A 23963-nucleotide genomic window follows, 5' to 3' on the forward strand; every position below is an offset into this window, starting at 1 on the left:
AGCCGAGGTCATCTTCAGTTTAGAAGTATCTTGGAATCCCTTCGTTTGACCTCCACCTTTGCTTTGACATATTGGCCGAGATGTCATTATCTAGGCCGATGTGTGAATCGCCAAGGCTGAGATGTGTATTATCTAGGCCGAGATGTTACCTTTGCACCTGAGTGATCTTGTCCTGGAGTGGTATGACTTAGACCGAGGTGTGGCACATCTAGGCCAAGGTGTGGCACATCTAGGCCAAGGTGTGGCACATCTAGGCCAAGGTGTGGCACAGCTTAGTCAAGTGTTGTCCTTCCTAGCCGAGGTCATTGTCACCTTAGTTGCCGAAATTTTGTTGTTAGTCGATGTCATCACTTGCCGGAGTGCCTTACCGAGTAGCTTGTTAGATACGCTTTGTCAGAGTTTTGTCTTGTCAATCTATCACCTTTTCGGAGAGAACCAACCAGCCGTTGCCACGTGTCCGGGCTGAGAGTTAAGTCAGCCGATAGAGAGAGGAAACTTATCATTTTGTTGTATATTGTTTTGGAGAGTAGAGAGAGAAGCTCTAGAAGAGGGAGAAGAGTTCTTGAGGGAGAGTGGGTTTCCAAGCTTGATTTCCTAGAGATCGAACCGTTAGATCCGCGTTCTAAGGTTAGATTCTTGATCCGCTCATGATGTTCTTTATGTTCATGTTATTGCATTGCATGATTGAAAATGATTTGTAAGCCATGCATTGCTTTGAAGCTCGGTTTTAGAAAGAGAAAATGGCATTCATGTGTTCTTCAAGAAAAGTCATGTTTTGATCCGAAAACTCATGCCAAGATTCATGTTTTTATGTTTGTTTTCACATGATTTTCAAGTATGGGTACCCAGGTCCATGTTTTCGAACTCATAGCATGAAATCCCAGATTTTGTAAATAAAGAAGTTATGATTTTGGCATTCATGTTCTTCATGATCTTCATGTTCATGTTCTTCATGATCTTCAAAGGGAAACCCAGGTTTTCCCGACCTTGCATTTGAATGAGGCCGTCGGGACCACACCTCGGCAAGGAGGTGTAGGACCTCGGCCTAGACCTGGTTGGTACCCAGCATGTCTCCCTGACATGTAAAACAGTGTTTTGATTTTTAACATGTCTTCCCGAGATCATTTGCATGCTTGTAAGACTTGTTTTGAGATGTATGTTCAGTATGCTTTGCCATGTGTTTGTAGGACTTTGACCTTTGCCTTGACCCCGACGTCCCAAGAAGTAGTGTGAGTGGTATTTTTAATAAAGTTATATTCTTAAGGTTTTGATAAGCTTTGCCTTGTTTTGATAAAAGTATTTGTTAAGCATGAATGACATCCCTATTTTATGTATCAAGTATAAGCTTTGTTTTGAAAGACAAGTTATCAAGTAATCTTTGCTTTGGGTGACATTCTTGGAACCGTCCTTTCGTGTTAGGGGACGTAAAGCCTAAGTAACACCGTCCTTTCGTGTTAGGGGACGTTAAGCCTATGTAACATAGTCCTTCCGTGCTAGGGGACTTTAAGCCTATGTAGCATAGTCCTTCCGTGCTAGGGGACTTTAAGCCTAGGTAGCACCGTCCTTTCGTGCTAGGGGACGTTAAGCCTAAGTAGCACCCTTGTTAAGATATCGGCCACCGACGGACTATGAACGGGTGTGCTCGATGCCGAGGTTATGCCTTTGTTTTGCCCGGAATGTCATCACCCCTTGTTTTAAGCCGACGTATGTTAAGTATTCCAAGCAAGTTTTGAAAGATCAAGTTTGATGAACAAGGTTTATCTCATGTTTTGTACAATCTATGTTAAGTATGGTTTTGACAAAGATATATTATGTATTGTTTTGAAAGACCTCGGGAATCATTCATGTAACCCCTTTATTACTTGTACCATTCACTGAGTACCCAAGCTCACCCTCCCTATGTATATGTAGGTAACAAGTAAGAAGTCGGCTACGCCGAGATGTGTGTTTTGCAAGATGTTTTGAATGCAATGTTTATGTCGGCAATCCGAAGATTATATTTCTTAACTTGCATTTCATATATTTTGTTTATGTCGGCTTGTGAAAGCCCTTTGTAAGATGTAATATGCATTTTTGTACTTGGCTTTAATTGTGTTCAAGTTATAAAGCTCTGTAAAGATGTATGTCATTCCATTTGACTTATGCACTGCTCTTATGGACCACTTGCATTATGATTTATCGCTTCCGCATTTGTGAGCCCGTATATTATACTCTGATTGTGTGTGAATTTTGGAAGTTGGCCTTCGGTAATTACGGATTACTGGCCATCACGGTACCAAACTACTAGGGGCGGTTTGGGGTCGTGACAGAATGGTATCAGAGCACAAGATCCTTATAGTGCGTTATTCACACACTTTGAGTCCTAAAGAGCATAGGATGTCCCTTAGAAGAATGTTAGGATTGCATCATGTTGCTTGCTACTTGAAAAGGTGTGCATCATCTCGGCATGAACATTTTGTTACATCGGCATGATCATGTTTACTTGCATACACGTTCATTTGTTCATTTTGTTCTAAGTGTCATATCCCCCATACCCCAGCATCATGAGAAGAGATAGACCCCCAGTGGGCCGAGAACAATCCGAGGACAGAATAGACAGATTAGAAAGATTGGTTGAAAGCTTGACCGATGAGTTAAGGCAAGCAAGGTAGCAGAACACTGGTACTACCTCCACACAAGCCGAGCAGACAGATAGCCGACATGCAGTTCCACCACCGCCAGTACCACAAGTGCCTCCGCAGCCAGCTTTGTACGGAGATGACACATTGACCCTGATCAGAGAATTCCGGAAGATGAAACCGCCGAAGTTCCATGGAGGTATAGAGCCGATGAAAGCAGAAGCATGGATTCTTGAGATGGAGAAAATGTTCGAGGTTTTTCCCAGCACTGACGCTCAGAAGGTGTCACTAGCAGCATTCACATTGGAAGACGACGCCCGTAGATGGTGGATGATGATTCGAGAAGGCAACCCAGACTTGACTTGGGCCAGATTTTTGGAGCTGTTCTACGACAAACACTTCCCGCTCAGTGTACGAAATCGCAAGACTATAGAATTTCAGATGTTGACACAGGGAAGCAAGACAGTGGCAGAGTATGATCGTGCGTTCACTGAGTTGGCAAGGTATGCACCTCACATGGTCGGCAACGAATACATGAAAGCTAGGAAATTTGAGAGTGGACTTCGAGGGCCGATACAAGACCAGGTTAATTTGCTCAACGTGCCGACGTATGCCGGAGTGTTAGATAAAGCTATCCTTGCAGAAGCCAACCTGAACAGAAGTCAAAGTTCGGGAAAGAGTCAGAGGAAGAGGCAGACCTACGCCAATCGCGAAGAAGAGGCAGACCCGAATGATGCCGAGGAGAAGACAGTGGAGGATGGTCCCAACAACGCGAATCAAGAAGGTGGCACCAGGCCGACATGTCCTAGTTGTGGGAAGCTATATTTTGGGGTTTGTATTCGGGCGACTGGAGAATGTTTCGGATGCGGAGAGAGAGGTCACCGTATTAAGGATTGTCCCAAGGTAAAAACTAAGGATGATAAGAAGAGATAAGAACTCGACAGCCGGAGTCGTTTTGGGAACAAGGTAAGTGAAGTTTGGGGACCAAACTTCTTTAAGGGGGGAAGGATATAAGGACCCACATTTACGTCTTAGTCATGTTCATGAGCATCTGTATGATTATGACTTGTTAAGCCTGCATTTGTATGTTTGTGACTTGTTTTGCTTAAGTATGTAAGGTCCATGCCTTGTTTTGATGCCTTTGTGAAGTGTCTAAGTGTTGCTCGCATGATTTGCTCCTTCCTTGATGTGAAGCCTAGGTCACGCCTTGCCTAAGTTATGTTAGCCGATGTTATGCCAAGCCTAGGTTATGCTAAGCCTAGATCATTCCAAGCCGAGGTCATTTTCAATTTAGAAGTATCTTGGAATCCCTTCGTTTGACCTCCACCTTTGCTTTGACATATTGGCCGAGATGTCATTATCTAGGCCGAGGTGTGAATCGCCAAGGCCGAGATGTGTATTATCTAGGCCGAGATGTTACCTTTGCACCTGAATGATCTTGTCCTGGAGTGGTATGATCTAGACCGAGGTGTGGCACATCTAGGTCAAGGTGTGGCACAGCTTAGTCAAGTGTTGTCCTTCCTAGCCGAGGTCATTGTCACCTTAGTTGCCGAAATTTTGTTGTTAGCCGATGTCATCACTTGCCGGAGTGCCTTACCGAGTAGCTTGTTAGATACGCTTTGTCAGAGTTTTGTCTTGTCAATCTATCACCTTTTCGGAGAGAACCAACCAGCCGTTGCCACGTGTCCGGGCTGAGAGTTAAGTCAGCCGATAGAGAGAGGAAACTTATCATTTTGTTGTATATTGTTTTGGAGAGTAGAGAGAGAAGCTCTAGAAGAGGGAGAAGAGTTCTTGAGGGAGAGTGGGTTTCCAAGCTTGATTTCCTAGAGATCGAACCGTTAGATCCGCGTTCTAAGGTTAGATTCTTGATCCGCTCATGATGTTCTTTATGTTCATGTTATTGCATTGCATGATTGAAAATGATTTGTAAGCCATGCATTGCTTTGAAGCTCGGTTTTAGAAAGAGAAAATGACATTCATGTGTTCTTCAAGAAAAGTCATGTTTTGATCCGAAAGCTCATGCCAAGATTCATGTTTTTGTGTTTGTTTTCACATGATTTTCAAGTATGGGTACCCAGGTCCATGTTTTCGAACTCATAGCATGAAATCCCAGATTTTGTAAATAAAGAAGTTATGATTTTGGCATTCGTGTTCTTCATGATCTTCATGTTCATGTTCTTCATGTTCTTCAAAGGGAAACCCAGGTTTTCCCGACCTTGCATTTGAATGAGGCCGTCGGGACCACACCTCGGCAAGGAGGTGTAGGACCTCGGCCTAGACCTGGTTGGTACCCAGCATGTCTCCCTGACATGTAAAACAGTGTTTTGATTTTTAACATGTCTTCCCGAGATCATTTGCATGCTTGTAAGACTTGTTTTGAGATGTATGTTCAGTATGCTTTGCCATGTGTTTGTAGGACTTGGACCTTTGCCTTGACCCCGACGTCCCAAGAAGTAGTGTGAGTGGTATTTTTAATAAAGTTATATTCTTAAGGTTTTGATAAGCTTTGCCTTGTTTTGATAAAAGTATTTGTTAAGCATGAATGACATCCCTATTTTATGTATCAAGTATAAGCTTTGTTTTGAAGGACAAGTTATCAAGTAAGCTTTGCTTTGGGTGACATTCTTGGAACCGTCCTTTCGTGTTAGGGGACGTAAAGCCTAAGTAACACCGTCCTTTCGTGTTAGGGGACGTTAAGCCTATGTAACATAGTCCTTCCGTGCTAGGGGACTTTAAGCATATGTAGCATAGTCCTTCCGTGCTAGGGGACTTTAAGCCTAGGTAACACCGTCCTTTCGTGCTAGGGGACATTAAGCCTAAGTAGCACCCTTGTTAAGATATCGGCCACCGACGGACTATGAACGGGTGTGCTCGATGCCGAGGTGTAACAAGCCCGCGGGGGACCTCGCTACAGCTCGAACTCGATTTGTAGTCACGGTTCTAAGTCTGAACCAAAGAGTCCAAATCCGACAAATCGTTTTGAGAAAACAGTTTTTGAAAGAAGTGCCAAACATGGACTGCTTTGCCAGATACAAAGTCGCCACCTAAATGTTTTTTTAATGGGAAATTTAGGAAACCCTGACTCGGTGCCAAAGGCCACGTGTCCGTCATAACCAAAGTTGCCTCGGCTAGGGAACTTGGGTACGATTGGGGAAGGTCACTTCGTGAGCACCCCCGCTCGCCCGATCAAAGATCGGCCTCTACTAACCATGATATCTATTTTTGAAAACTTTGTGTGTCCTTATTCCGGTTATTAGCCTAGGTTACTATGTGATGCACACAGCATATAAGTATAGACTGGGTCGCCCGAATTGGAACAAAACATTTCATACTTGTTTATTTGAAAGATGGTTTGCTACTCGCAAGTAGGCTTAAAATGCAGATTTTGCCACCCGCAGGTGGGCTTAGAAAAGATGATTTTGCCACTATCTAGTGGGCTTAAAACAAATATTTGATGAATTGTCCCAATCCAAACAACCCAACCTTCACCCACAGACATTCAGGCAGTTATATCACATAAGCATATAGCCTCATGGTAAGCATGCTATTCATGGCATTCACTCACACGCATGCAAGGATGCTAAAGCATAAAAACTCACCGAGTACTCCAAGCCAAAACAGAAACTACATTAGAAATCATGCATGATCATAAGTATATAGAAATGCCTAATGCAACACATGCAAAAATGCAAACTATAGTAAGTTCGGCTATTCTAAACATGGCATATGGAATGCTACAGCTATCATGTATTCAACTTGGAAATTGAAATACAATGCAGTTAGTATGATGCGCCGAGCCTGGTGCATGCAAAACAGATGAATAATGCAAACATATTGTCATACTGTATGCTAACTGAAATATGCCCTAATCTAAACACCATAAGCGGATAAATAAAAGGGAGAAAGACGTGGGGTTGGAAAACATACAACACACACACGCACACTTATTACAGTTATGCCCTCACGCAGAGGGTCCGAATAAATATACGGTCCCGAATAAAAGAATATTACAGTCCAAATAATACAGTCCAAATAATATACAAATTCCTAATTAATTAACAAATCAACTAAGAAAATAAATAAAACTGGCATGCAAGCCAGGGACTGCCTTGCTTCTGATGGATGATGCATGTCCGGGTTGTCTTGCGCGGAAATCCACCGGGATACCCCAATTAGCCTCTGTTTAGCAGTTATTCTTGAAACACGTGCCAAGTCCCGAAAAGTTGCTGATTCTTCATTTTGCTGCAACAGAGAGCAGGAAAGAGGCATAGCAATGTATTTTCACAAATATATGCATGCCTCGATCCTCGTGCCACCAATCACGCATACCAAGGCATGATGGCCGAGGAGTCGAATTGCACAACTCAATATAGAATGAATGCACATGAAAACACAACTAAAACCTAACTCCATCATGGATAATCCGGAGTGTCGGTGACTAGGGAATTGAGATACATTCCGTCACTCGGAGTACGGAACGCACCTCGTTTCCCGTGCCCGGGCTAACTCCTATCCCGGACACAATGCAATGTGCATGATATGCATGAATGCAACAAAGATACAGCCTAGCATGCACAATGCTATGAAAATGAGATGCCTCGAAATGTGTACACACAGGCACGCAAACCGAGAAAATGACAAAATGCGATCTAAGATACAACCTAGCATGCACTATGCTGTAAAAATGAGATGCCTCGAAATGCGTGCACACGGGCACGCAAATCGAGAAAATGACAGAATGCGATCTAAGATACAACCTAGCATGCACTATGCTGTAAAAATGAGATGCCTCGAAATGCGTGCACACAGGCACGCAAACCGAGGCGATGGCATACGCAATGCAATATGGCTAAAATGACATATAGAATGCAACATGGACTTATACTAACATGAGAGAGCCTCAGCCACACTCACATAAGAGGCCGATGGATGAAAATGAAGTGCCTCAAAATGCGTGCACACGGGCACGCAAACCGAGGCAATGGCATACGCAATGCAATATGGCTAAAATGACATATAGAATGCAACATGGACTTATACTAACATGAGAGAGCCTCAGCCACACTCACATAAGAGGCCGATGGATGAAAATGAAGTGCCTCGAAATGCGTGCACACGGGCACGCAAACCGAGGCAATGGCATACGCAATGCAATATGGCTAAAATGACATGCAAATATGTTAATGGATTTTCAGCAATGAAATGTGGGGGAAAACAGCCCCGAAATGATGCGAAAACACACCCGATGCATGGAATCTCTCCTGAAATATGAATTTTGGCATCCGAAATGGCCTATAGCTATACCAAGCATGCATAATTGGTACATGAGATGAAAAGACAGAAGCAAGGCAGCCTCAAACTAAGCATTTTTACAGTACAAATCATGGCCAAACAGCAAGCAAAGATAGGGCAACAATGGCATGCAAAAATGGCCCTAAACACGAGATTATGAAGCAACTCATAGCTGCTAACTCCAAATAGGTTAGGGCCCTTCAACAAAGTTGAAGAGGGGCCCAAAATATGATGTTTTCCAGAACTGTAAAAACCCCAAAAACAAACACAGGTATGGCTGCACTCCCATGCAAGAAAAAGGGCCAAAAGGTGGCCAAAGAGGCAAGTGGTATATGCAAAGCCCAAACTGAAAAATTCCCTTCTACAACATTGAAGAGGGACCAAAAATATACATATTTACAGAACTGTAAAAACTCCCAAACAATATAAAAACATGCTAGAAATGCAATGCAAAATGAGGCTCAAAAGAGGCTATAACACAAAGTATACAAAATATTCCACAAACGGCCAAAGACCCTTAATGAAACATGGAGAATGGGCCAAAATAAGACTATTTTCAGAACTGTAAAATGGCCAAAAACAAAAGCATGATAGGCTAACAAAACATGCAAGAATGGGGACCAAAAGAGAGATATAACATGAAGTGGCATATGGAGGTCCCAAACCATGAAAGGCCCTAAATGAAACATGAAGAATGAACCAAAATGAGACTATTTTCAGTGCTGTAAAATGGCCAAAAACCAAAGCACAATAGGCTGCCAAAGCATGCAAAAATGGGACCAAAAAGGGAGTATAAAGGCAAGTATAGCATGGAGGTCCCAAACAGTGTTGATCCCTTCTTCAATGTTGAAGAGGGGCTCAAAATAAGCCTATTTACAACTTACATCATGCTCCAAAACAGATCACACACAAGCTAAAAAAATCATGCAAGAAAACGGTATTTAAGAAGGGTATTGAAGCAAGTGCAATATGGGGGGCTCAAACAGGGTTGAGCCCTTAAGAAAAAGTGAAAATGAACTCAAAACAAGGACACTTTCAGTTATGGCCGGAGCTCAAAGCAAAAAGCATATATGGTTAAGAAAAGTTACAAAAATAAGCCCAAAAAGGGTGAAATAGCAACTCACCCTTGTAGACCAATCTTTGGTTGCTTCTTGGACCAAGTTGCAGCACCTTTAGCCTTTGAGAAGCCCTCCGTGTTGCTGGAAATGGAGTGGTGGTGGTGATGAAGGAATGAAGTATAGAACTTGGATGTTTTTTGAGGAAAGGATAGAGGGAGGTTTGAATGTATATGCTTGAAGGCAATTTCTCTAACCCCTAATACAAGTGTTGGCCTTTAGTTATATGGACCAAAAAGAGGGGCAAAAGGTGGGGGAAAAAGGAGGCAAGCTTTCCCCCACAAAATATCCCCCGGATATAGATATTTTCTGGGGGATAAAGCCATACAGCTGTAAAGTGAACAGTGTGAGGATCATGGCCGGCCAGGTATTTTTGTTGCAGGTGGCCGGCCGGCCACACCCCCTAGCCGGCCGGCTAGGGGTCAAAAGGGTCAAGTAACATTAATGGCCGGCCACCACATAATGGTGTCCTCCCATATGCCCTCAACACAACCCTGTGGTTAAAAGTCCAAGAAAGTGGCTCAAGGGTGTTCAACATTGGCTCGGAAGGAGGGGTTCAAAAGGGTCAAGTAACATTAATGGCCGGCCACCAACTTTTAGGGTCCTCCCATGTGTGTACATCACAAATATGTGGTTCAAAGTTCAAGAAAGTGGGCCCAAGGTGTTCAATATTAGCCCGGAAGGAGGGGTTCAAAAGGGTCAAGTAACATTAGTGGCCAGTCACCAACTTTTAGGGTCCTCCCATGTGTGTACATCACAAATATGTGGTTCAAAGTTCAAGAAAATGGGCCCAAGGTGTTTAACATTAGCCCGGAAGTGTGAAAAACGGGCGTCGGAGGGCGTCGGAGGATATATAACTGGTTGCTGCAACAATTACTGGCCTCCCACCCTTCAGTGACCTTCCCAGTGATAAAACAGAGGTACCTGCCAAAAATGAACGAAAACCGTTGCAAAACGAATGTTCGGGGGCCAAAACGCGTAGTTCGGGGTCCCGAAAATGGGCTGTTAAGCACCGAAAGTGGCATTCGACCACGAAGTGGGTTTCTCAGACCCCAGTGTCCCTCAAAAGGGAGTAGAAAGGAAGTATGCCAAAAATCAGAACAAACGGAGATGGTTAGGCGGTCCCGAACCGAGGCACACGGCCTGACGGCTCCGAAAACCGGGAACCGGACTCCGGAATGGGCAAAATGGCCTGCGGCCACAAAATGTAGCCTACGGCCACTGAGAGATGGTCTACGGGACCTCTCCCTCCCCTCAGGAAAAGAAACAGCGAAAATCGAGCCTGGTTCGCAAACCGAGGCAAGGCACAGAAGAGGGTTCGGAAGTTCGGAGGCAGGGCTCACGGCCAAGACTCTGAAACTTCTGAACGAGCACATTATGCAATATCACCGAGCGCTCAATCGGTGACGTCTGAGTCTTAAGGTCGGTCAAAAATGGGGTGTCTACAGTTGCCCCTCTTTGACAGAACTCGGAAGTCATAAGTGACGGGAGTGAATGTCAAAGCCGAGAGACGACCCATTTTTGACAAGGCCGAAGACTTAGACAAACAGACAAGATAGACAGAGATGTGCCCGCAGGCAGGGGGGGCAAAATGCAAAGCGATATGCAAGAAGCCAGACATAACTCAAAGATCATGCAAATGCAGCAAGCTGTAATGAAGCAAGTATTCGCAAATAGATGCAACAGTTTTAAGCAAGAATGCAAAGCAACAACTACATTTCATGCAGTTAAGAATGCGGAGGATTATTCAATCCCCGCCACGTCTCACACGGAGAAGATACGATACCTGCGCGATTCGTCTGGTCGCACCAGCCTCAATTGAACCGTACATACAATATCGTGCCTGCAAAAGAGAGAAATTGCAACAAGTACAATATGCTACCAACATATATCCAATGTGATTCTGGAAGTCTGACACACGCAGTGCCAGCGAGTGAACGCATCGCAATGCAAGAGTGGAACATGCGTGACAACGTATGCCCAAGCATAGAGGTATGCCAATATCAAGAAATGTGCATAAAAATGTAAGTATGCTCATGAGAATGCAAGTTATGTGCATGATAGTGCAAAACGAGCATAAATCAGGGTGCCCGTTTGTCATGAAATAACGAGCACGGAAATACGTGTTTCGGCGAAGGCAACTCGATCACGGCCTCCGATCCGCTTCCCGGAAAGGCTACAACTCATTCAAAAAGGATACACTTTGATTTTGATGAATGATGATGAGACACATGTCAGATCCCGAAGCTGAAGTTCCGACGGAGCAATTTCGCGACCGGAAGTGTACTTTTCTTGAACTTTTTCAGGTCCCGGGAACTCCAATCTTCCTCAAAATTTGCAGGGAGCTAGATGAGCCTGTGAGGGACATGGCCGGCCAGTTTTATGAGGGATAGGAGGTGGCCGGCTGGTTTTTCAAAAAGTGAATGGCTGGCCGGCCGATTTTCCAAAAAGGAAATGGCCGGCCGGTTGGAAAAGGTGGCCGGCCGGCTATATGACCAAATCCGAGGGCATTTTGGTCCTTTCACCTCCTTTCTTCATGCTCATTTATCCCAAGACTTGGAGCCTATAAATGCAGCCGAGATCTTCTCTTCCCTTGCCTCCTACATCACTTTCTTCTCCAGATCTGAGTTCCATACGCGTTTTCCAACGCCCCACGCAAGTTGTTTTCAGAAAAATATTCAGTTTCAAGCACTTTGAACTGATTAAATTTTGGTTTCGGAGCTTCTTTTCTCATTTTCGCCACTTGAGGTAAGTTTGTCTCAATATTTGGAAGATTTTCTCGGGAGTTGACTTTTGTTGACTTTTTCATTTCCCGAGAGTTGACTTTTGTTGACTTTTTCCAATTTTCGCTCATTTTTGCTCCTTTTGCGGATTTTCTGAAAATGGCGGGTCATTCTCCACATGGTGGGGGCCTTCCGGGTGCCGGGGACGATTTTGATCCCATGACTTTGCCTCCGAGGGTCCGACCTTTTATTCCCGGGAGGTACGCTCCGCCAGCGCATGTCCTTCCGCGTGCCGTTTTCCGTCATTTCACTGCTTTTGACGAGCGAGCACCTGGGGATCTGCTTCTCCGAGAGCCAGAGCATCACCTCTCCCATAGGCCCGAGAGGTATTTACTTCATTTTCCGCATTTTTCGTACATTTCGTGCCTTTGCCATGCTTGAACACACAGTTTAGCTTATGACATAGTACTTTATTTGCATCTTGAATCTGTAGCTTAAACTCTTGAATTCATGAACACTCGGCTCATTAATTGATTGCGAACGCACGGCACACATTAGTTAAGAAATGAACACACGGCTCACACACTGATTTGTCGAACACACAGCCCGAATTTGAAAGTGAACACACAGCACTCACTGACTTAGAGTAGAACGCACAGTCCAAACTCCGATTTTCTGAACACGCAGCCCAGATTGATAGTGAACACGCAGCCCACACTAATTGAGAGTTGAACACGCAGCCCAAACTTAAATTTCCTGAACACGCAGCCCAGATTGGTAGTGAACACGCAGCCCACACTGATTGAAAGTTGAACACGCAGCCCAAACTTAAATTTTCTGAACACGCAGCCCAGATTGATAGTGAACACGCAGCCCACACTGATTGAAAGTTGAACACGCAGCCCAAACTTAAATTTTCTGAACACGCAGCCCAGATTGGTAGTGAACACGCAGCCCACACTGATTGAAAGTTGAACACGCAGCCCAGATTGATAGTGAACACGCAGCCCACACTGATTGAAAGTTGAACACGCAGCCCAAACTTAAATTTTCTGAACACGCAGCCCAGATTGGTAGTGAACACGCAGCCCACACTGATTGAAAGTTGAACACGCAGCCCAAACTTAAACTTCCTGAACACGCAGCCCAGATTGGTAGTGAACACGCAGCCCACACTGATTGAAAGTTGAACACGCAGCCCAAACTTAAATTTTCTGAACACGCAGCCCAGATTGATAGTGAACACGCAGCCCACACTGATTGAAAGTTGAACACGCAGCCCAAACTTAAATTTTCTGAACACGCATCCCAGATTGATAGTGAACACGCAGCCCACACTGATTGAAAGTTGAACACGCAGCCCAAACTTAAATTTTCTGAACACGCAGCCCAGATTGGTAATGAACACGCAGCCCACACTGATTGAAAGTTGCTTATACTGAACACACAGTTCGTACACTTCACTTCTGAACACACGGCTACTTCATTTTATTTGCATGCAGCTTATTTCACTTCATCGGCACACAGCCCATTTCATTTCATCGGCACACAGCCCATTTCACTTCATCGGCACACAGCCCATTTCATTTTATTAGCACGCAGCCTAGATTTTCCATTATTGACACATGTATTCATTCTGAATGCAGGTTGGTTCTCGTAGTGTACGGGGGTATGGTTCCACTGCCGCGCGGGACTGGTACGCTGTGCTCCCGGAGGGTGTCCGAGATTTAGTAGACTTGGCAGGGTTCGGGGCCTTCTGCATTGGGTTGTCACGTTGTTCTGCCAGGAGGACACTGATGGCGGCATTGGTAGAGAGATGGTGGGACACCACCAACTCCTTTCATTTCTCTACCACCGGGGACATGACTATGACCCCTCTAGACTTCACTGTGTTGACCGGCCTGGACATAGGAGGTTGGCCCATCCCCTATGACGAGGACATGGGTGAGTGGGAGGCCGCTTGGACATATCTGTTGGGGGCTCGCCCGCCTGTTGACAGGGTTTCTGGGAGAGTCCGATATACTTGGTTCTCTTCCCACTTCTGGCGGGCGGAGATGGTGCCCGAGACTCCTGAGGAGACGGAGCAGTACGCCCGTGGTTTCCTTATGTTCCTCTTCGGGACTACCCTGATTCTGGATAGAGGGAACACAGTCGGGCTATACCTGTTGAGCGCTCTGGTTGACCTATCACAGGTCAGTCGATATGACTGGGGTGGCGCCGGCCTGGCTACCCTTTACTTTTATATGAGCGCCACCTACCGCGGGCGGGGAGACTTACTTGGCGGTTACTGGCGAGCCTGGGAGGTACTTTTCTGTCCCCTTGATTTACATTTCTGCTCTTCATTACTTGTACATTGCACACACACAGCGCACTCTACAGTCTGTATTCTGTTCTCAGCACTTTGTACTTACATTCTGCACTGCTTTTCTCAGCTATGGGTCTATGTATACTTCCCAGCATTAGCCCCAGAGTTGGAGGTGGCAGGGCCTCCCATGACCCCATATTCATTGGTGTTCGAGGGTCCGCACCGGCCGAGACCCCGAAAGACTCTTATTTATCTGCGACAGTATTTTGACACTGTGCGCCCATCGGAGGTACTTCAGAACTTTCAGTTCTTTTCATTTTCATCTTTGATTTGCTCTGTGTATTCCTGATTTCTGATTGGCTTATGTATTTGTTATCCGCAGATCACATGGCAGCCTTGGGCACCCTTGGGCGATGGTCTTCGATTTCAGTATCCCGGAGGATCGGGCACCTCCCAGTACAGGTTCCTGCTCGAAGGACCTGTTGGTAGAGCATGGTTTCTGGGGGAACGCTTTCTGCGTCAGGTATGGGGGTATCTTTCTCAGGATCCTCCCTCAGCACCCCCAGTCAGTATGCGGACTGCTGACAAGCTTTCTTTCTCAGAGGTAGTCGGCGCTATGCTGGGCAGCGATGCTTTACTGTATCTCGAGGAGGGGGATTACGGCACTTACCGCCATACATATTTGATGCCTCCATTGACGGGAGCTCGTACTCCGATAACGAGGCCTGCTGGTACGTCATCCTCGGGCCAGGCCCGGGCTCGGGCTGCAGACGCCCCTTCTACTAGTAGGGCTGGTACATCTAGAGGTAGGGGTAGATCGGTTCCTCCGACTCCTCCGACTTATCCTCATCCTGGATGGCCAGATATGCCAACTGAGTTGATGGCGTGGCAGTATGGGGCTATCTCTCCAACTCCGATCCCGCTAGAGCCTCCGATGCCCAGTGATCGATACGCCATTGATCCTGACTCACCGCTGGTATGCTCCACTGTTTTTCATTCATCATTCAGACGTTTAGACACTCTTTCATTCACTGATGATTATGAGCCCATATTTGCAGCCATCGCGAGGGTACGTGGAGGAGGTGGTTGGACTGGTGGCCACACTCGAGGGCATGGTCCTGCGGAGGGAGGCACAGTTGTCTATCGCGGGCATTCAGGTACCCTTCAGTTTTCTGGCATTTATCATACTTCTGATGACATGCTGATTTCTACTGCGTCGATAGACTACTTGTGTAGAGCACATCTGACACACACCCCACTTGTACACTGTATTTACATGCACCCACTTCACGTAGTCTTTGCTTGTATCTGCGTCTGATGTATATATTTGGACTGATGTATTTGAATTGAACTCTTCGTTTTCAGATACCTTCATGGTCCGGTCAGCCGCAGGCCAGGCCACCTGGGCCTCCTTGGGGAGCTGGGCCATCTGGGCCATTTCACGGAGTTGGGTCATCCGGGCCTTTTCAGGGGACTGGGCCATCCCGGCCTTTCCGAGGAGCCGGGCCATCTAGGCCTTTTCGAGGAGCTCGAGGAGGGCCTGTCCGCAGACGCAGGGCTCACGTTGTAGAGGCGGAACCTGATGAGGAGGAGGAGGAGGCTACCGACCATCAGTCAGAGACATCTGCTGAGGAGGGGGGCTCCGGTCTTGGTTCGGGGAACAGAGGCGAGGCTGAGGGGGATCCTGAGGATGACAGCTCCGACTCAGATGATGATGATGGTGCAGAGGTTGTCCCGCAGAAGAGGATGAGGAGTGCTTCTCATTCCCGCTCCCGAGGACATTGATGCTGCTGTTTCCTGCTTTATTTTTCTTTTTGCTAGTAGTGTGTAGCACTTTGCACATTGTTAGGTAGTTTTATTTTTTGTAAAACTTGTACCTTTGTTCATTGTAAAACATGATGGAATGAAACAGCTTTCAAAAAGGTGTTTGTACTTTAACTTTTAGTATCGTATCGCATCATTTTATTTCGCATAAAAATGAAATTGAATGGAAATACGCATTGTGTAATCACCAAGTCAGGTAGTGAACCGACGCAACAGACTAAGCAACTCAACTTACTAAGATATAACAGAACCTTAGGAAGTTTACAACTCCATAAGCAAAATACAACAGTGTTGACAACGTAAATAAACAAGACTTAAACAAAGATTGTTTAATCAGAGAGCAATGACTCGAAAACACGAAACACGTCCGCTTGACAAACAACTCGATAAGCAAAACAACAACTCGATAATCAAAACAACAACTCGATAAACAAAACTCAACAACAACAGAGTGTACTTCGGACGATCTGGGCACCGGAACGCATCCGAAACAGAGGAAAATAAAGGCCTTTGACTCTCCCGTTTGCACGGAAATGCTTGAAACTTTCCCTCGAAGGGTAAAACAGGGCCAAGGAGATATACTGGAGCATTGCCGGCCACCTTTGGGAGCCGGCCGGCCAATTTTACGGAGAGTGGGAGCCGGCTGGCCAGTTTTTGAAAAAGAGAATGGCCGGCCAGCCAGAAAAGGTGGCCGGCCGGCCACTTATTCCTGCAGCCACCTGGTTTTTGACACGTGTCGCCGTGAATAGTGTTTTTCCCTCTATAAAAGTCTCAACTTCGGGAACATTCATTTCATCTTAGTTTTACACAAAGATTGAGGCGTTTCTCGCGGAAAATCTCACATCTTGGATCTCTTCTCTAGATGGCTCGGAAAAGTTGAACTTCCGGGGTTTCCGCTTGAATGCACTATTCACGCTGAGCCGTACTCCGCTACAGCTCCCTTTTCTCCATGCCGCGGCAAGGTTCTGGAACCCAATGACGCACGTTTTTAGCTTTGGCGGCCAAGAGGTATGTCCCACTTTCGAAGATTTTCAGGTTTTGATGGAGTCTGAATGCTCTGAAGTGATCTTGCCCCAGCTCCGTTTTGGCCATGCTCAGGCTTTAGGGCGGATGTGTCGGCTTACGGCGCATGACGCTCGATCTCTGATCTGCAGTGGGGAACTGGATATTCTCGGCCTGATCCATCGTTTTTCCAACGCTGGTGACCGCAGCAACCATTATTGGCAGGGTTTCTGGCAACACGCCCTCTGCTTGTGTTTGTTGTCTCACTTTCTGCTCTCCTCGGGCTTCGGCGGAGCTAGCATTCGCCTGATTGAAGTTGCCCAAGGCTTGAGAGAAGGAAAGAGCTGTATCACCATGACCTTGGCCGAGACACTGATGGGCTTAGATTCTGTCTATCGCCGGGAGGCGACTAGGTTTGCCGGGAGTCCACTGCTGCTGCAGGTAATGTTTCCCACCCGACCTCACATATATATTTGCTCACATCACTCGACCCTCAGGCTCGGTTTTTCTCACAAAATCCTTGTCTTACTTTTCTCTCATCGTACATCTCTCCGTTCTTTATTCTCTCATTTTCCATCCCTCCCCCAGGTATGGTTAATGGACAAGTTGCAGGTTGTGGACTCTTGCCCGGCCTATTCAGCTCGAGGCTACTTCTTTCGGCAGCGCTTAGTCAATGCTCTTGACGAAAGGTGGTGGTTTGATTGGATGTGCAATTTGTCCGCAGACGGCATTGCTTGGCGTTGTCCTTGGCTCAACCTCCCGGCAATGAGCTATAGTATGTCCCGGCTGATTGGGATCCAATTGATTGGTCTAACCCACTGTGTATTCTATTTTCCGTTCCGGTTCCTGCATCAGTTTGGTCATGATCAGACCTGCCCACCGGAGGGGATTGAGTACCCAGCTGCTTTCCCGGTCCGGGGTGCACAGCTTGCCCGATATGCCACAGCATGGAGGACTAGAGAGCTCCTGGCCCCTGCTTTTACTTTCAGTTGCACTTTATCCGATGAGTGCTTGGATTGGCTCAACGAGAAGGCACAGGTTGGGCCTAGTTTGGCATCAGATGCTTCGTCCAGCTCCGGGAGGGGACGCAGAGATACTTGATTCAACTATGCCCCAAATTTATTGCTTATTTAGCATTTTCAAGTTTTCTTTATGAATGTACTAAAAAGCAACCTCGATTATATATAAGAGCAGGAGAACTCTGTTTTGAAATCAATGAAATTGAAGGTTGTGGTACTGAAAATTTTCCGCTTTGGTCCAAAAATGGTCTTAGTTGTAAAAAGATTAATTTGAACAAAGTCGACTTTTATTAAAACTTTTCAAAACTATTTTCGATGTGGGTCAGAACTGGACACGCCGAAGATCTGTCACTGAGATGCACAACCCCAGATCCCTGCAACTGGAAAGTTGCCCCTAGTCTGAAGAATAATGCGGCACTTCATGGCAACGGAAAGTTGCCCCTAGTCTGAGTAACTTTGCACCGTCGCGGCAACGGAAAGTTGTCCCTAGTCTGAACAGCACTGTATCGGAGATCGCGATAAATGCTGATGGATAAAGATGACTGAGATGATCAAAATGGACAAAGTTGATCGGGGAAAAGTTTATGGCTGAACTTCAAGGTGAAGTTGCCTACATATCCCAAAGATGGGAATCAAGCCTTACGTAGTTCAGGCAGAGGTTCACTCGAGTATTTTCACTCTCCTTTTGCGCTCTAACTTTTGCCAAGGCCGCCCTTTGCGGGTTTTCAACCTTGCGAGCTCAGTTTTTATATTTTCTAATTTTTTGTGCTCTGACTTTTGCCTAGGTCGCCCTTTCGGGTTTTCGGCCTAACGAGCCTCTCAAGGGTAATATTTCTTCAACTTGTCCATATTGATCGGTTGTAAGAACTCCAAGCCATCTAGATCCATCAGAACCACAGCTCCACCTGACCAGATAGCTTTGATGATGTAAGGACCAGTCCAATTGGGTTTGAACTTGCCCCTTGGGTCGTGGATGGGAGCTCGGTTGTCTTTGAGCACCAAATCTCCTTCTTTCAGATTCCTGGACTTAACCTTCTTGTTGAAAGCCCAAGCAATTCTGCGTTGATAGCCTTGGATGTGGTACAGTGCTTTCAGTCTTCTTTCATCAAAGAGCATGAGTTCTTCGAATCTGCTTTGCTGCCAATCTGCTTCGGCTATCTGGCATTCAGCCAATACACGTAATGACGGAACCTCAATCTCGATGGATAGAACAGCCTCCATTCCATAGACCAATGAATATGGAGTCGCCCCAGTAGAAGTTCTGATTGAAGTCCTGTAGCCCCACAGAGCAAATGGCAGCTTGTCTGGCCAATCCCGGTAGGTTCCCACCATCTTCTGCAGTATATGCTTGATATTCTTGTTGGCGGCCTCGACCGCTCCGTTGGTCTGCGGCCGGTATGTAGATGACTTATGAAAAGCCACATTGTATTTTTCCAACAAGTCTATCACTTCCTTCTTGAAGTGGGAACCATTATCTGAAATTATCTCGTTTGGCACCCCGTAGCGACAGATGATGTTGTTTCTGATGAACTTTGCGACGTGTGACGCCTTCAACACCGCGTATGATTGGGCCTCGACCCACTTTGTGAAATAATCTATTGCTACTAGGATAAACTCATGCCCGTTTGACCCCTTCGGGGTAACAGCTCCGATCACATCAATTCCCCAGACTGAAAAAGGCCATGGTGAAGTCATGTTGTACAGCTTTGACGGCGGGGCGTTCATGCGGTTTGCATGAATTTGACACTTGTGGCATCGCCGAACAAAACTAATACAATCCTCCTCCATGGTTGACCAGTAGTAGCCCTGTCTGAGGATCTTTCTGGCCAGCATTACTCCATTCAGGTGTGCACCGTACTCCCCTCCATGGATGGCCTCCATCAGGCGCTTCGACTCTTCAGCTTCTACACAGAGCTTATGCATTCTCAGATGACCCCTTTTGTACAGCTTACCCCCGCAGATAATGAACTGAGCAGCCATTCTTCTGATGGCCCTCTTATTCTTGGCATTTGCCCCTAGTGGATATGTCTCATTTTCCAAGAAGTTCCAGATGTCGTAATACCAGGGGTTGCCGTCTTGAGCCTCATCTATGGCGGAAATCGACTCGTATGCTGGCGCAAACTTTTGATCAATAATGACTGGACGCATCCGGACTCCGGACGGGATGTCTATCATAGAAGATAGAGTTGCTAGTGAATCTGCGAACCTGTTGTTCTCCCTTACGAGGTGGGTGAAATTTAGCTTCTCAAACCGAGGAATTAACAAATCCAAGGTTTTGTGGTAAATTATCATTCTTTCCTCCTTGACTTTCCAGTCTCCTTTTGCTTGAGACACAACAAGGTTCGAGTCCCCAATGACGTCCAACCGTCTTGCCCCTAGTTCTAGGGCTGCTTCCAGGCCAGCAATACATGCCTCATACTCTGTCTCATTGTTCGAGACTTTGAACTGGAGCTTGAATGCTAAAGGGATACGGGAATCGTCAGGCGCTATCAGTAACACCCATATCCCATACCCATACTGGTTTGACGCTCCGTCAAAGTACATCGTCCAAGTTTTATCTTCGACGTGCAGAATGGCTTCATCTGGGAATAGATACTCAACCGCTTTATCCCCCTCAACCGGGTGGTCGGCAAGGAACTCCGCTACCGCTCTCCCTTTTACTGACTTGCGCGTTACATACTTCAAATCAAATTCGGAGAGCAACAGCAGCCAACGAGCTAGCCTACCCGTAAGTGCTGGTTTCTCGAAAAGATATTTGATGGGATCCAATCGTGAAACCAACATTACAGAGTGGGCTAACAGGTAGTGCCGCAGCTTCCTGGTAGCCCATACCAAGGCCAAACAAGCCTTCTCCAGCGGTGTATAGCGGGTCTCGTAATCCAGCATCTTTTTGCTCAGATAGTAGATGGCTCTTTCCACTTTGTCTTCTGACTCTTGCGCGAGCATGCAGCCCATGGTAGTCTCAGTTACCGAAAGGTACAATATCAACGGCCTCCCCGGCTCAGGTGGTGACAACACGGGCGGGTTCTGTAGATATTCTTTGATCTGCTCAAAAGCTGCTTGACATCGGCCGTCCCATTGGAATTTCTTTCCTTTCTTCAGGAGACCAAAAAGTGGTTCACAAGTCAAGGTTAATTTAGAAATAAACCGTCTTATAAATTGCACTTTACCCAGAAAGCCTCGCACCTCCTTTTCAGTCCTTGGTGGTGGCATTTCTAGGATGGCCTTGATTTTGGAAGGGTCGACCTCGATGCCCCTTTGTGTAATCAGAAACCCTAGCATCTTCCCTGCTGTAACACCAAACGTGCACTTCTGGGGATTCAATCGCAGCCGAAACTCTCTGATCCTTTGAAAGAATTTTTGTAAGGCGGTGTAGTGGCCCTCTCTTTCTTTGGACTTGACAATCATGTCGTCCACATACACCTCGACCTCTTTATGGATCATATCATGCAATATTGTAGTTGCTGCCCGTTGATACGTAGCTCCAGCATTTTTCAACCCGAATGGCATCACTCTATAACAATATGTACCCCACAGGGTAGTGAATGCAGTCTTCTCCTGGTCTTCGGGTGCCATTACTATCTGATTATAGCCTGAGAAACCATCCATAAACGAAAGCAAAGCGTGTCCTGCCGTGAAATCCACCAATTCATCAATGTGTGGCAAGGGAAAGTCGTCCTTCGGACTGGCCCTGTTCAAATCTCTGAAGTCTACACAGACCCGAATTCTGCCATCCTTCTTTGGCACCGGAACAATGTTGGCCAACCAAGTTGGGTATTCAGATACCAGCAGGAACCCTGCGTCAATTTGCTTGGTGACTTCTTCCTTAATTTTGAGAGCCCAGTCCAGGCGAATCCTTCTGAGTTTCTGTTTGACAGGGCGAGCCTCGGGATCAAGAGGGATCCGGTGCTGTACAATCTCAGGATCGATTCCAGGCATGTCTTCATAGGATCACGCGAAAACATCTTTGAAATCTTTTAATAAAGCGACTAAGCGCTCGCGCTCCTCCGAAGACAACGTGGACCCGATCTGGACCAGCCGCGGGTCCTTCTCAGTACCAACATTCACAGTAGTGATTTCATCCATTAAAGGTTTAACAAATCTTTCCTGCTCTTGATCAATTAATCGTTGCAAAACTGGAGGAATTTCTTCCTCGTTTTCATCAAAATTTTGAAAATCCTGATTTAAGCAATAAATCAAAGGCACAAAGAAATACTCAGAAACCACATCCACATCATTCTCATTAAATATTTCCAAGCCATCAGATTCCTCTGTTACAACAGACTCAAAAGAAAATGAAAATGACGACCTAGACAGGACTGTGGCATCCGGGTTATCACCCCCAGGAATACCGGACTCAAACTCAGTCGAGCTGGAATCTGATTCCGACGCACAAGATTCGGTGGAATCAGATTCCGGCTCACTACCTGACCCGGAGCTGCTAGATAAAAAGCCTTCTTCATATTGCCAGATGAGAGAAGGTGCGATAGATGCATCCAAGATTGGCGCTGGAAAGCCCGCAGCTATTTCATCTCCAATCATAGAAACCGAAGAGTTATCCCCCAAGCACTCTTGGCCAATCGGAGGATCTGATAGTAGACTCGCCAGTGCTACCCTCATTTCAAGCTCTGTGCTCTCAGGATTCACTGCTCTACACTGCTCAACCTCAGTTGGTGGGTCTGTCTGCGCTTCGGCAACGTCATCCCCAGGTAATTGTAAATTGAAGAAGATTTCGAAACCAGGCACGCGCTCCTTCTCCGCGTTCAGCCATGGTTCTGGGAAGCCGCAGAATGGAAAGTCTTCCCCCTCCCGGACGAAGCGTCCGTTTAGGGTACCCCAGATGGGCCTATGCATTAACTCAAATGGCTTCCCAGCCTTCTTTGCTCTGGCCCTTCCGGCCATTTCTTTCCCTTTCCTCACCCAATCCTCTTTGGTGGGTAGATAACCCAGTCCAAAGGTGTGAGGGTTGTGTGGCACTTCGGCCGATACCGCGACGCCCTTCCGGCCGCTTCTTCCTAATCCCATCCCGGGGATATGTTGTAGCTTGTTCATGAGGTAGATAGATTGAGCACTGACGTACATACCCTCATTCACAGCCATGACGTTCTGCACCACTTGAGCCTCGGCCAAAGTGAACCCCGATAAAAACACATCCTCCGTGCCGTGCTCGATCTCCAAGACAGGTGTGGACACTTCCGGCGGCGGATGGATTGATGAATTCCCAAAAACGATCGCTACCCCTTTCCCGTGAGGGTACTTTAGCATCTGATGTAGAGTGGAAGAGACTGCCTTGACCTGGTGCAACCACGGTCGCCCCAAAAGTAGGTTAAAGGTTGCGGGAACGTCCAAGATATGAAATTCAATGCTGTGTTGTCCTGGACCAACCTTGGTTTGAATTTTAACAGTCCCCATCACTTCTCTGCTGGTATTGTCGTATGCTCTGATCACTTGGGTAGTTGGGACGAAGTCCACGGGCTTCAACCCGATTGCATATGCCGTTCTGGTCGGGCAGACATTAATCGCAGACCCGATATCAACAAGTACCACCGGTATCCACTTATCTCTACATTCCACAGAAATATAGAGAGGTTTGTTATGATTTGTGCCCTCAGGCGGTAGCTCCTTGTCCGAAAAGGTTAATGCCAGGGAACCTCCTCCCGGAAAAACCAGCCTAACCAGCTGTTCAGGCGTGGTGTCTATGGAGAGTTTGGACTTGTCTATAGCAGACAGGACAGCTTCCCTATGTACTCGTGATGCCATTAGCAGTCCCCAGATGGAGATGTCTGCTTGTATCTTTTTTAACTGTTTCAGCACAGCTTCATCTTCAATCTGTTTCTCCTTCTGTTTCTCCGCTTCTCTATCCTTCCCGGATGCCTCGGGTTGGTCCAGGTGTGGGGGTTTGAAGTACCGCCCGCTTCTCGTCATATGGTCAACCTCATCGAGGTACCAAGTGTCATCCGGTTGATTATTCCCCCAGTCTTCATCCGTGTGGGCAAGACATAAGTCATCGTCTTCCCACCACATTCCGTCGGCAGCCAACAGACACCTGTCCGGCTCCGGTTTAG

At 46.5% G+C, this 23963-nt stretch overlaps 2 protein-coding genes across 2 annotated transcripts; both read left to right on the top strand.

Moving 5' to 3' along the window:
• The first annotated feature begins 2951 nt into the window (after nucleotides 1–2951).
• On the top strand, nucleotides 2952–3551 carry LOC145798398 (uncharacterized). The gene has a single exon (XM_082885940.1). It carries the CDS (start codon nucleotides 2952–2954, stop codon nucleotides 3549–3551), a length of 600 nt encoding a protein of 199 aa, XP_082742066.1.
• Nucleotides 3552–13033: 9482 nt separating this feature from the next.
• LOC145797540 (uncharacterized) lies at nucleotides 13034–18551 on the top strand. Its single transcript, XM_082884911.1, has 3 exons — nucleotides 13034–15029; nucleotides 15112–15210; nucleotides 15419–18551. Exons 1-3 carry the CDS (start codon nucleotides 14625–14627, stop codon nucleotides 15836–15838), a joined length of 924 nt encoding a protein of 307 aa, XP_082741037.1. The 5' UTR covers nucleotides 13034–14624; the 3' UTR covers nucleotides 15839–18551.
• Nucleotides 18552–23963: the final 5412 nt, after the last annotated feature.

The sequence above is a fragment of the Camellia sinensis genome, chromosome 8 (assembly GCF_055761805.1).
Source record: "Camellia sinensis isolate YWXY chromosome 8, ASM5576180v1, whole genome shotgun sequence".
NCBI classification, from domain to species: Eukaryota; Viridiplantae; Streptophyta; class Magnoliopsida; order Ericales; family Theaceae; genus Camellia; species Camellia sinensis.